Source organism: the organism of the source record quoted next, unplaced genomic scaffold, assembly GCF_019419815.1.
Source record: "Pyrus x bretschneideri cultivar Hongxiangsu unplaced genomic scaffold, Pyrus_bretschneideri_v1 Contig12, whole genome shotgun sequence".
In the NCBI taxonomy this organism is placed as follows: domain Eukaryota; kingdom Viridiplantae; phylum Streptophyta; class Magnoliopsida; order Rosales; family Rosaceae; genus Pyrus; species Pyrus x bretschneideri.
Genome location: NW_025999413.1, coordinates 3,692,017 through 3,705,211, shown reverse-complemented (window position 1 = coordinate 3,705,211; position 13,195 = coordinate 3,692,017). Strand labels below are relative to the sequence as shown.

At 37.7% G+C, this 13,195-nt stretch overlaps 2 protein-coding genes across 3 annotated transcripts; one reads left to right on the top strand and one right to left on the bottom strand.

Annotated features, from left to right (window-relative positions):
* Positions 1-3,030: 3,030 nt before the first annotated feature.
* On the bottom strand, positions 3,031-3,846 carry LOC103955768 (metalloendoproteinase 1-like). The gene has a single exon (XM_018649533.2). The coding sequence runs from the start codon at positions 3,844-3,846 to the stop codon at positions 3,031-3,033; it is 816 nt and encodes a 271-aa protein (XP_018505049.2).
* Positions 3,847-8,753: 4,907 nt separating this feature from the next.
* Positions 8,754-12,817, top strand: LOC103955722 (probable linoleate 9S-lipoxygenase 5). Of its 2 annotated transcripts, none has more exons than XM_009367625.3 (9): positions 8,754-9,099; positions 9,496-9,785; positions 9,886-10,126; positions 10,267-10,605; positions 10,707-10,792; positions 10,932-11,039; positions 11,158-11,462; positions 11,568-11,831; positions 11,938-12,817. In XM_009367625.3, exons 1-9 carry the CDS (start codon positions 8,895-8,897, stop codon positions 12,689-12,691), a joined length of 2,592 nt encoding a protein of 863 aa, XP_009365900.2. In that variant the 5' UTR covers positions 8,754-8,894; the 3' UTR covers positions 12,692-12,817. The 2 variants fall into 2 exon arrangements, with proteins under 2 accessions (XP_009365900.2, XP_048433970.1); XM_048578013.1 differs by having other exon boundaries at positions 8,757-9,099; positions 11,568-11,750.
* Positions 12,818-13,195: the final 378 nt, after the last annotated feature.

Sequence of the window (13,195 nt, the reverse complement as noted above, 5' to 3'; positions counted from 1 at the left end):
ATAGCATGGCAATCCTACACACATGGCCAACTAGCCCCTATAAATGTTCTATTTTCACCAAATTTTAATAAGTTTTTGTTACGCAATAAGGCTCTAAACTCTTTTTTTTTCTTTTTTCTTTCTTTCTTTTTTTTTTCTTCAGAGGAACTGACTTAGCATCAGAGATTAGTGACCAAACCCTGCTACTACATGGGCGCATGACTTTGGTCTTTGATCAAAGTTGTTTAATTATTTTGTAGGTACAAATTTGTCAAGTTGGAAGACGATAGATTTATACTACCAAAAATTGGTGCTTTTATTGAGAGCTTTATTCAAATATCAAAGAAGCACTCACCATCTTTTTTTTAATGTCCCCCTCTTTGATTTTCTCACATGCTCGTAGTCTCTGAATTTTTTTATTAATTCCTGGAAAAAAAAAAAAGGAACATGGTTGGAAAATCAAAACTAGCTACAACGAACAGTACTTTCTACGTGCCATGGTCTTCACCCACGCGATGGACCATGGAGCGACAACAACTGCCGCCACCACCATGGACCACCGTAGCAGCCCAAACCAGAAGTCTACAACTCAAATTTTGTCCATATTGTCCACCACACTTCCACCACCAGTGGAGATGCTCATCGCAAGGAGTAGAACATCCAAGTTCTATTAGATATGTTTTGATTTAAATTTACATAAAAACTTGGGGTTTCATGAGTGTAGTGTTTTAAGAAAATTTCGAGTTTCTATGACACTTATTCGGGTTCAAATTTATGACTTCAAGTACATGGGTATCTGCAAGCAAACTCAATATATATTGAACAATAATATATACAATAGGTAAATAAACATACGTTTGCAGGCCAGTCTCCATAATCATGCCGTCTAGTATTCTTGAAGGTCCATGTTGGTAAGAGCGCAGGTACACCATACACCCAAGAGTGGACTGTGGAGAGTCGGTGCCCTGCTATTATTGGATCGGGTATATGATCCAATGGCATAACATATTATGAGCGGCCTGGAGAGCCATAAAATGTGTCATTGGCGGCTCAGAGAGTCCTTGACCCACACCATGGTGGCCCGAAGAGTCCATGGTTCATTAGTGGCATGAAAGCCCATTTACCTTAGAACAAACTACGTCTTATTCCCTTAGAATAACTTTGTGATCTACTCACAACATCAAAGGTAAAATCGTTATCTAGAGCATATATTTTATGTGTCGCCTTCCTATTACATGTGGTTAATTTGTGTCTTTAAAATTGTTATGCCATCCATGAATTACATAATTATTACAAATTTTTATAAATATTAACTACTAAAGGTTTAGTGTTGGTAGCATTTACTGAACGTTTAAATCATACATTTTATCAAATCGTCGATGTTTTTGTAACTTGCTGGTTTTGTCTTATATTTAAAGTTCAGCGAGTCTCGAAACATATATGAAGATTAAAACAATGTCAGTTTAGTTATAAATAAGCACCATATCAACAGAAAGACTAAAGTACAAGATCAATCTTATATAATTGATTTTTTTTCCTAAACCAATTGAGGAGATATATACCCTCTAATGTTGTTGCCAATATTATAAATGACAACCAAGGGTATTTATTTTTTTTATTTTAGTAAAAGATATATTTTAGGGAACTTTCATGAAAAGGGTTTGGACTAAGTTTATTTTAATAAAAAATTATGATATAACTTTATTTAATGAAAAAGACTTAAATTTTCATAAAAATGACAAAAAACTTAAATTTTAATGAAAATACATAATTTTAATATTTAAAAAAAAAAAAAAAACTGACGTGCGGACCTGCGTGCCCCTCACACAAACTGTTTATGAAACTTACTACATTGTTTATAAAATTTAATGGTACTACACTATTTATGAAACTTACTACACTGTTTATAAAACTTAATGGTACGACACTGTTTATTAAACTTTCTACACTGTTTATAAAACTTAACGGTAAATGCTCGTCCCAAATTTTCAAGTTCTTTCACCAGAATGCAATAACAAGATTATAAAAAAAATTAAAAAAAAATTGAAAAAAAAAAAAACCATGATAGAGATCAACGTCCATGCCGTTAAAGTCATGCATGGCTAATAGCTCAATTTCATTACTAGGAAAATGGGTGATGAGTCCAATGATGTTGCCCCACCCTTACCCCCAACCATCCCAACCCACACCTGATTGATTCCCTCCCAACCATACCGCCAGATGTGCTTTTGAATCGAACGGAACCCACTTCAATTTGAAATTTTAATTTTAGAGGAATAAAATATGCTTGGGATTATGTCTGTGCAACTGAAGGATTGGTTGGGTGCTCTTTGCACGCACCTTTAGTTAGGTTTTTTTGTTTTTTGTTTTCTTTCTCGTCCTTATCATTAAATAAAGTTATATGATGATTTAATTTTTGGTTAAAACTCAAAGTTTTGAAGTTTTTTTCATTAGTTTTCCTTATATTTTACCTTAAGGGGAGGAGGGAGTTCAACTAAGCTATACAACAGGCAAAACCTAATTTGGAATCAAATGTCATCCGCAAAATTCGAATCTAAGACCTCTCACTTACAAGTGAAAATGAATACCACCAGATGATAATACTAAGTAGCGACAACCAAGGGTATTAAGCATTAATCAGTTAAGTACCCGATAAAGATAAAGTACGTTATAATTAGCCGTTCATTTACACACAATCGATAATGCATGTAAAACACCCAATACATCAATGGTAGCAAAATTGGTATGATCATGACCTCACTAAAAGAGATCAAATTAATTGAAGAGTTGTATCAGTCTATAATCGATACTGTTATATTATTGAATGTTGGTTGTGTACATCTTTTGTCATATAAAATTTGAGCCCCTTGACATTGCTCACATTTCACACGGTAATTACGGCACTATATATTGTATTAGAATAATCAAATATATCATTGTCATGTAGAATCCAATTTAAGCATGTTTCCTCTATGGTCGCAGGTGGTACAAAGCTTTTATCCCTGCAATATCATCACTGTGCAACGCCCTTCTAGTCCTCCCAGCACCAAACTAGGCATACATAATGGCATCAGAAAATGTACCATGCATAAGTCCAAGAACATGCCCTAATTCGTGCGTAGCCACCCACAACAGGTCAAACAGCTGGTTCTTACTTGGAGGCCTGAAGCTCCAATTCTCATCTGCATCCAAGTGCAGCCTTCCATCCGTGGAAGCAAATGCATGCGCCAAAACCTTACCGGGACCGTCAAATGGGCTCCCATCTCCGTGGTCCCGGCGTTGAAAGCTAATCAAAATGTCAGCTGGTGAACTTGGCCCTACCTCATGAAATGCAAATTTGGTAACTTTCGCCCATAGTTCAAATGCTTGTCGACATGCCATCGATAATGCATATGGCCCAACAGGATTTTTTGCTCCGGCGTTGAATTTATAGGTAAGATGGCGCTTTGTGGGTGGCCATCTCAAGTTTCCATTGAAGAAAGTATAATAAGAACCCATATGAACACCATGTGTTCGTTGTTCCGTTGCATTTAGGTTGACAAAATTATCAGGCATACCACACCTTGGAGTGCTTATTAGGTTAACCGTACTGGAATCAAGCTTTCCTGTGACATTCAAATGATATATTTTTTGGAAACTTTTCAGTGCAGTTTCCAAAACCTCATCAAATTCCAAACTGCTGTTAAAATTGCTGGAGTTTTTCGAACTGCTGTCATTTAGGTATCCGAAGGTCCACAGGTAGCTTCTAAGCTCATCAAGCCCCATTGTCTTCCCCTCTTCATTTTGAACTGACGTAATTGTGAAGGCATGAATTGCTAGAAGGAAAAGTAAAGCTCCCAACCGATTGCAAAGAATATTTGTGGCCATTTGTCTCTCAGAAAACACAACTCAAAATGTATATGGAAATATATATTTTTTCCACTTCTTTCGTTTAATTATTTATACTTATGTGTTTTGAGAGTAGATTCATGGATTAAAATGTTTCAATTTGTTTGTACCATACTTGATCCAATCCTGAAACTACAGAGTACCGGTTTACAGTATACCATCAAGGACCTACAAGACTTTCCCTCCAATTAAGAGGTCAATCACAACGCGACACAGTGTCGATATTAGAGGTCAATCACAACGCAACACGTGTCGATATCAGAGGCCAATCACAGCACGACACGTGTCAATGTCAGAACAAAGCTAGAAACTCTCTTCTATAAAAGGGATCATTCTCCCACAAAATTCCCTAATGTCATTTGTACTAAACTATTCACTAGAACTCACTAAAGGAGAGCTTGAACCTATGTATTTGTGTAAACCCTTCACAATGAATGAGAACTCCTCTAATCCGTGGACGTAGCCAATCTGGGTGAACAACGTACATCTTGTGTTTGCTTCCCTGTCTCTATATCTTTACATACTTATCCATATTAGTGACCGGAACAATCTGGCGAAGGTCACAAACTTGACACTTTCTGTTGTACCAAAGTCCTCGCTGATTTTGTGCATCAACACAATTAATAAAAAATAGCCCATATTAATTGTATAATATATATTGTGCATCCCCTTGATCAAAGAAAGAAACTATACTATTGTGCATGAATGAGAAGAAAACTTGGTCTTGTGCATGAATATGTTGGATTTTTGGATCGGTGGGCTCGTGGGGCTCCACTCTAATGACATCAATATTGTCCTCAACTTTACTACCTGTCTAATCCGTCAAGTATAGGGTTTTACCACAAAATGCCTCGGTATTAGTTAGAGTAGGGCAATCATACTTAAACACATTATTTTTTATTTTGCACCCACCAATGTGGGGTTCCAACACTCCCCTTCACGTGTAACCCCATTTAGTGGTTAACACATAGATATCCACACATCGACTATTAAAACTCAGAGGTCGACTCTATGTTAAGAGTTGAGACTTGTTTTCAATGGAACTCAGATGCCGACTCTATGTTAAGAGTCGTGGCTTGTTTCTTTATTGGTGACAAGCTCGTTAGCTTGCACGGGCCCGAACCTTGGCTCTGATACCATGTTGAAAATTTTTAGATCAACGGGCCCGGGGAAAACAAGTATGGACTCTTAACATAACGTCAACCTTTGAAATTCAATCGCCGATGTATGGATTTCCACGTGTGAACCATTAAATGGGGTTACACGTGAGGGGGCGTGTTGGCAGTCCCACATCGGTGGGGGAAGTCAACAAGGGTGGGTTTAAATATGATTTTCTTAATCTAACTAATATCGAGGCCTTCTGTGGTAATCCCCAACACCTGACGAATTGAGCAGGTGATAAAGTTGGGAACATTATTGGTGTCGTTAGAGTGGGGCCTTTCGAGCCTGTCTATCTAAAAAAATTTCAACATGGTATCAAAGCCCACAGTTATGGGCTCGTGCAAGCCAAAGGCTTGTCACTAGGAAGTGTGGGCTTGGAAACAAGCTTGGACTCTTAACATAGAGTCAGCCTCTGAGTTCTTAAGAGGCACTTCGTAAAAAAAATTGAATACAAGTGTGGACTTCATTGGAGCCAACCTCTAAGTTCCAATTGCCGATGTGTGGATCTTCACATGTGAACCACTAAATGGGGTTACACGTGAGGGGGCGTGTTGGCAATCCTACATCGGTGCGGAAAGTCAACAAGGGTGGCTTTAAATATGATTACCTTACTCTAACTAATATCGATGCCTTTTGTGGTAAAACCCCACACCTGAAGAATTGGGCAGATGGTAAAGTTGGGGACAGTATCGGTGTCGTTAGAGTGGGGCTCCCTAGGTTCGTCGATCTAAAAAAATTCAACAGACTAATCAGCGGTACATATTTCTAAACAATGTCACTATGTCATTCATGAATCACATAATTATTATTAATTTTTATAAGGGTAATAGGAACCCCAAAATTTTTAAACCAAATGATGTGGTTGTAGGTGATTGGATTGTTAGCTAAATGTCAATTAACGTGTTTGATACACATCATGTGGTTTACAAATTTTTTTAAAAAGTCTCCAAACATTTTCTTTTTTATATATCTTAACTATTAAAAGTTTAACCGTAGATTTTATTAAAACGTCAGTCTTTTTGTAACTTGTTGGTTTTGCCTTACTTTCCATTTCAAAATAGATGAGCATAAATTCTATGAAAACAATGTACTAGCTTTCTGGTTTTTTTTGAGTACATTGATATTTTTACACTAAGGAAAGGGGGAGTTTAGCTAAGCCACACAATGAGCAGCCTAATTTGGTATCGAATTCGCCATGTACGAGATTCGAACCTAAGATCTCTCGCTTCCGAGTGAAGAGGAATACCACCAGACCCTAGTATTGAGTGGCTCTAGCTTTTTGGTTTTAAACACCATAAATAAGAGCTATAAAGTTGAGTTGCATGCATGACAATGGGATCGAACGACCATCGATGAATGATATTGTAGATAGAATTTGTATATTTTGTTAAATTGTATTACTTATCTCTCCAATATGGAGGTATTATATATACATCCACACCCTGTAGCACAAGGAATAATAAAAGAGAATTCAACCTAAACTAGGAAGGAATCTCTCTAACATCAGAAACCAAATTACATTCCAAGACTAACTAATTTATGACTCACGTCAACATCGTATGGGGGCTTGAGTTTGTTCTATAAAGTTCAGCAGAGTGCAGGAGAAGATTCAAATTTGGATGATGGAATGGACGGTGGAGATGAGGTTGAGAGTGTGAATGGGAGTGATGTAGGGTTAATTAGTTGTAGTTGGGAGGACTCGTCGGAGTTGAAGAACAACAGGGTGAACAAGACTAGTAGCGAGCATAATTCTACTACTAATGAATCGATTAAAGGAATGCATGGGACGATCTTCTCTGAGATCAACGGCCTAATGAATTTGTTGTTTCTTAAATTCTGCGAAATTAAATTTTAAAGTAGTCTTGAATGTTGGGGAAAAAATTATAGTACACGACGCTAACACAAGTGTTGGAGAGACAACACAAGTAAACAAATTACTTGTATTACACACACAAAATATTACAACACACAAACCCTTAAGGACACTCTTTAGAAGCTATGACACTCACTCTTTCTAGAGACACACTCTAGAACACTCACACTCCTACAAGATTACTCTTACTTCTCACTCTCGTACTTAGCTATCTTCTTAGCTACTTGGTTGGTTGCTTGTTGATACAAATGTTGTGGATGCCTTCTCCTTTTATAGGCATGGATGGAACCTTGGAGAAGTATGGACACATCATGCTAGAGATATCTAGATAATTCCACTAACTTCTTAAGCTAGAATTATCTACACTAATCTTGCATGTTGGTGGAAACCTCACCATTCTTCTAGACTCTTCCACCAACTTGAACTTTGCTAGAATTCTCTAGCATGTGTATGGATCTTTCTTTGTCCATGGGCTGGATCCATCTTGGGCCAAGGCAAGATTACACTTCAACACAAATACCAATTGGGCTGGTGTTGATCTTCAACATTGAACAATTAAGTATTCGTCTTATGATATTTCTCTTTCTAATTTTGATAGAGAGGTTAGCTAGGTTGTACGTAGAATATCACCAAGATTCCGTGATCCGTTGCTGAACGTCAAAAACAGAAGGACGACCAAAACTAGTACCATTGAATGGATCAACACGAGGATCAATGTTTGCGACGGTGTTTATAAACTAATAATGCAAGAGTTGAACGAGTCGAAGAAGCACTGGAAATAAAAAACGAGCTGGAGGATATAATTGTCAGTCGTGGCGCGATAAGCGTAAATTGTTTAATGGCACTTGGTGCGAGTTACAAATATATCTTATCTATCAAGCAACCTACCATTCTTAATGACCTTTTAATTTCCTCTCTTACCACTTGATTTCTTAAATATCAAGCTACCATAAATCTTTTTTCTTCTTTTTTTTCTTCTTCCTTGTAGCAAGTAGCAAATGGAATTAAAGAATGCATGCATAACTGCATATCGTATGTTGAAGTTCCATGTACTTGTCCATCTATATATCCAATTCAAAGTTTGCTTATGCAGATCAATCTCAATTTCCGTTTAAAGTCTGCGCCAATGACTCAGCAACCTCTATTAATTCCAATCGAAATCGCCCTTGTGCAAATTAGGAAAGAAAAAGAGACTATACAGTTGGATAATTTGATAAACTTCGGTTGGTCAACCCTAATCTAAATTATTTGTCGGTAATATGGTATAAAATATGCCTCATTTGATGTAAAAGCTCATGCCTAAAGTGTACCGTTAATTTTTACTTCGTGTAGTAAAGAAGCATTATTAGGCATGTATAACACAAACTAAAGGCTTGTTTTGGAATCAATCATTAGTAAGAAATACACAATAAACTTGTAGGAAGCACTTCAAATATTTTTAGAACTAAAATTTATTCTTTAAAAACTTTTTTCAATCATTTTAAAAACTCTTCTAAACGATCAAGCTCTAATACAATAATAGATTAGTACCTAGTTTCATGTACACACGCATTACTGTCTCATTTAATTTGACTTTGCGCACATTCAGCCGTACATGCACGTGTTTCTTTTTATTGTGAATAAACTAATCCCATAGACCCTAAAACAAATATTTTGGAATGTTTGACCAAAAACAATCTTCTAGAGGATGATGTTGATTGTCTACCAAGAAAAAAAGAGCATTCATTATTCCCAAATATAAAAAAGCTTGTTACAGGTGAGGAAATTGGCACTTTTCACATTATAAAACATAAATTAATTACGCAGGGACTACATCTATGTCATCTTAAAGCCAGCTAGCTTTCGGGATAAACGATTTTGTACGACTTTTTCACGTTTCCCCCTTTAAATACGACCACCCTTCATTGAACTCTTCCGTGCAAAGTTTCGACTTTCAATTTATTTCACAATTATTCACAACATTCTTTGCTTAGTTCTTGGAAACTAGAACACAATGTTGCACAACCTGCTTGGCAAAATCACGGGCCAGCAGCAAGATGGGGAGAGTAATATTGGAAAAATCAACGGGACTGTGGTGTTGATGAAGAAGAATGTGTTGGACTTCAATGACTTCAATGCTTCGGTTCTTGATCGTGTGCATGAGTTGGTCGGCCAAAGGGTTTCTCTGCAGCTCATCAGTGCTGTTCATGGTGATCCTGGTGAGCTTCAAATCCTCTTTGCATTGTTATTTTTCTTTTTAGAGTAGTTGATAGGTCTGTAAAATCGGATGAGGTTCGATGAAATTGCTCAGGGTCGAGGGTCTAGGGTCTAGGGTCGTTTAACCGTATTTTGGATAGTGGCCTAGCCCGTCCCAAGTTTGTCAAGTTTTTAAATGGATAGCGTCTTGAAAACTTTTTTTTTCCTATACGAAAATTGTCTTGAGAACTAAATTATAGCAACTTGCACAAAATGGCCCTTACTTGAGGTTAGTTATTTGGATGATCATGATAATATAATGCATCTTATTAATTGCTTAATTATTGGTTTACTAGATAATGAATTATAGAAGATCTGAGAATATGATTTAACTTGGATATGTGTATTTGTTTTTGCAGACAATGGATTGAAGGGGAAGCTTGGAAAACAAGCATATTTGGAAGACTGGATTACCACAATTACACCGTTAACAGCAGGAGAGTCTGCATTCAAGGTTACCTTTGACTGGGAAGAGGAAGTAGGAGTTCCAGGAGCATTCATAATACAAAACAATCATCATAGTGAGTTCTTCCTCAAGACTGTCACACTCGATAATGTCCCCGATGAGGGCCGTGTCCACTTTGTTTGCAATTCATGGGTTTACCCTGCCGAAAAATACACCAAAGACCGTGTTTTCTTCGCTAACAAGGTAATCGATGATTTGCGCCAACTCGTTGCAATCTGCCGCACTTTGTGCAAGCATAGTTTACTATATGACTAACGTTCGTGACTGCAATATGTTTGTGCAGACTTATCTTCCAAGCGAAGTACCATTGTCGTTGCGCAAATACATAGAAGAAGAACTGGTAGAATTAAGAGGAGATGGAAAACGAAAGCTCGAAGAGTGGGATAGAGTCTATGACTATGCTTACTACAATGATCTGGGAGATCCTGACAAGGGTTCGGAATATGTCCGCCCAATTATGGGAGGGTCTACTGAGTACCCTTACCCTCGCAGGGGCAGAACTGGCCGACCACCAAAAGAGACGGGTAAACGATTAACATATGATGCTTTTCTTTTTACTTTTGGTGTAGTCTCTCTGACAACTGTACAAGTTGATATGCTAATTTGGATATTAACTAACTGATGTTATGATCGTTGAAATTTTTCTGATCCTATAATCTAACAGATCCTAACACCGAGAGTAGGTTACCGATTGTTTCAAGCTTAAGCATATATGTGCCAAGGGATGAACGGTTTGGACACTTGAAGATGTCAGACTTCCTTGCATATGCACTGAAATCTATAGCTCAGTTTATTAGACCAGAGATAGAAGCCTTGTTTGATAAAACTCCTAACGAGTTTGACAGCTTCGAAGATGTGCTTCAACTCTACGAAGGAGGAATTCTGTTGCCTGAAGGTTTATTCAAGGAAATCGGAGACAACATACCTGCGGAGATGCTCAAGGAAATTTTCCGAACTGATGGTGCACAGTTCCTCCGATTCCCAATGCCTGAAGTGATCAAAGGTAACGATAACATACTGAATTTTGACGCTTACAATTGCCTATGAATTATGATTTCTATTTTCTTTCATGTAACGTGATAATGGTTTAATGATCTGGAGCAGAGGACAAGACTGCTTGGAGGACTGATGAAGAATTTGCCAGAGAAATGCTGGCTGGAGTGAATCCTGTCAACATTCGCCTTCTTCAAGTACTCTTCATATAAATTTGTGTGTGTTTTGTTTTTGTTTTTTTATTTTTTATTTTTTGCAATGTTAATGGACAAAAAAGCAAAGAAAACTTTTCGTTTTTCTCCATCTTTAATCATATTTGCTTCAAATGAATTGGAGGAATTCCCGCCGGCAAGCAAGCTAGACCCAAAAGTTTACGGTGATCAAACCAGTACAATAACCGAACAACATATAAGGAATAACTTGGATGGACTAACAGTGGACGAGGTAATATCTTACATTCGTTTCCTTTGATAGAAAAACTGATAGTATGCTGGTACATTGCAATTAGCTGATGTTGACTTAACATCATTTCGTAATAATGAAAATGAATTTGGTTCGATAGGCACTCAAGAACAAAAAGCTATTCATATTAGATCATCATGATGCATTGATGCCGTACCTGAGGCGGATAAACTCAACTTCCAACAAGATCTATGGTAGCAGAACTCTCCTGTTCTTGAGAAGTGATGGAACTTTGAAGATATTAGTGATCGAATTAAGCTTGCCTCATCCCGACGGAGATCAATATGGTTGCATTAGTAATGTTTACACACCAGCTGAACAAGGTGTAGAAAGCTCCATATGGCAACTGGCTAAAGCTTATGTGGCCGTAAACGACTCTGGAAATCATCAACTTATCAGTCACTGGTATAACTCTTTTGAAGAAAATGGTCTTGGTAAAAAGTTTATCATACATGTTGAAATGTGGTTTTCTGAATTTGATTTTTTTTTTTCCCTATATTTTGGTGACAGGTTAAACACCCATGCGGTGATTGAGCCAGTTATAATAGCTGCGAATAGGCAGCTAAGCGTGGTTCATCCAATTTACAAACTTCTGCAGCCTCATTTCCGCGATACCATGTACATCAATGCAATTGGCAGGGGAATCCTCCTTAATGCTCGCGGAGTTATAGAGTCGACAGTTTTTCCAGCTAGGTATGCCTTGGGGTTGTCATCAGCTGTTTATAAAGATTGGGTTTTTCCTGAGCAAGCTCTCCCTGCAGATCTCATCAAGAGGTAACACAAATCAACAATTTCCGACTTATTAGCAACTAAAAGTTACTCAAACGAGCAATATTCATTTCTTATTTTAACCACATTGTGTTGCCTTCTATCAATACAGAGGAGTGGCAGTCAAGGATGAAAATTCTCCGCACGGTCTTCGCCTACTGATAGAGGATTATCCATATGCTGTTGATGGGATTGCAATCTGGTTTGCAATAAAAACTTGGGTCGAAGACTATTGCGCTTTCTACTACAAGACCAATGACATAATTCAGACAGACGTCGAGCTCCAATCCTGGTGGAAGGAGCTCGTAGAGGAGGGTCATGGGGACATAAAAGATGAGCCATGGTGGCCTAAAATGCAGACTTTTGAAGAGCTAGTTGAAACTTGCACTATCCTCATATGGACTGCTTCTGCCCTTCATGCAGCCCTCAACTTTGGACAGTTCTCTTATGCAGGATACCTTCCCAACCGCCCAACCATAAGCCGAAAATTCATGCCTGAGAAGGGAACTCCCGAATACGAAGAGCTCGAGGCCAGCCCCGATACCGTTTTCTTGAAAACAATTACCGCTCAGCTGCAGACTGTACTTGGTATTGCCACCATTGAGATTTTGTCAAGGCATTCCACTGATGAAGTGTATTTAGGGCAGAGAGACACTCCTGACTGGACATCGGACATAGCTGCATTGGAAGCTTTCGAGAAATTCGGAAAGAAACTGGCTGAAATCGAGGATCGAATTACAAGTATGAACAATGATGATAAACTGAAGAACCGAGTTGGATCAGTCAAGATTCCATACACTTTGCTCTTTCCTACAAGTGAAGGTGGAATTACCGGCAAGGGAATTCCCAACAGTGTCTCTATCTAAACGGGATGTCTTTCAAGCTCCTATAAATACAGAGTGAAACCACTCACTATGTATTGTATTTCATTTTTTCCACCCATTGTATGTTGTATTTGATTATGCGAGTTTGAGACGTGAGACTTTACATTCTTTAAACATGCCTTATTGTATGAGAACACCACCACTTATGAACGGGTTTTAGGTATTCATGGTATAAAACGAGCGTGCATTTGACACAATTCCGAATTTAAGAAAATAAACACATCTAATTTCCTACCAGACGTTTAAGAATGAGTACTCAAATGCTCGAATCATGTGTCAAAAATACACAATTTTTCCTTTTTAAAGTGTATTTGAATTGTTTTCGACATTTATGAGATCAACCGAGTGTGTATTTGACACACTTTGGAATATTAGGAAATAAACACATCTAATTACTTTAGTCTAAAGTAGGAGGGAAAAGGGCACTGTATATGCCATCAATTCTTTGCCGCTCGATTCATCTTATTTATTAGAACTTGGTAATTT

What these genes read in the sequence shown, in the direction of transcription:
- LOC103955768 (XM_018649533.2), bottom strand. Translation starts at nt 3,846, where the DNA reads ATGGCCACAAATATTCTTTGCAATCGGTTGGGAGCTTTACTTTTCCTT.
- LOC103955722 (XM_009367625.3), top strand. Translation starts at nt 8,895, where the DNA reads ATGTTGCACAACCTGCTTGGCAAAATCACGGGCCAGCAGCAAGATGGG. An exon ending in TCAACATTCGCCTTCTTCAA is followed by an intron (nt 10,793 to 10,931) that starts GTACTCTTCATA and finishes AATGAATTGGAG; the next exon opens with GAATTCCCGCCGGCAAGCAA. An exon ending in ATGGACTAACAGTGGACGAG is followed by an intron (nt 11,040 to 11,157) that starts GTAATATCTTAC and finishes TTGGTTCGATAG; the next exon opens with GCACTCAAGAACAAAAAGCT.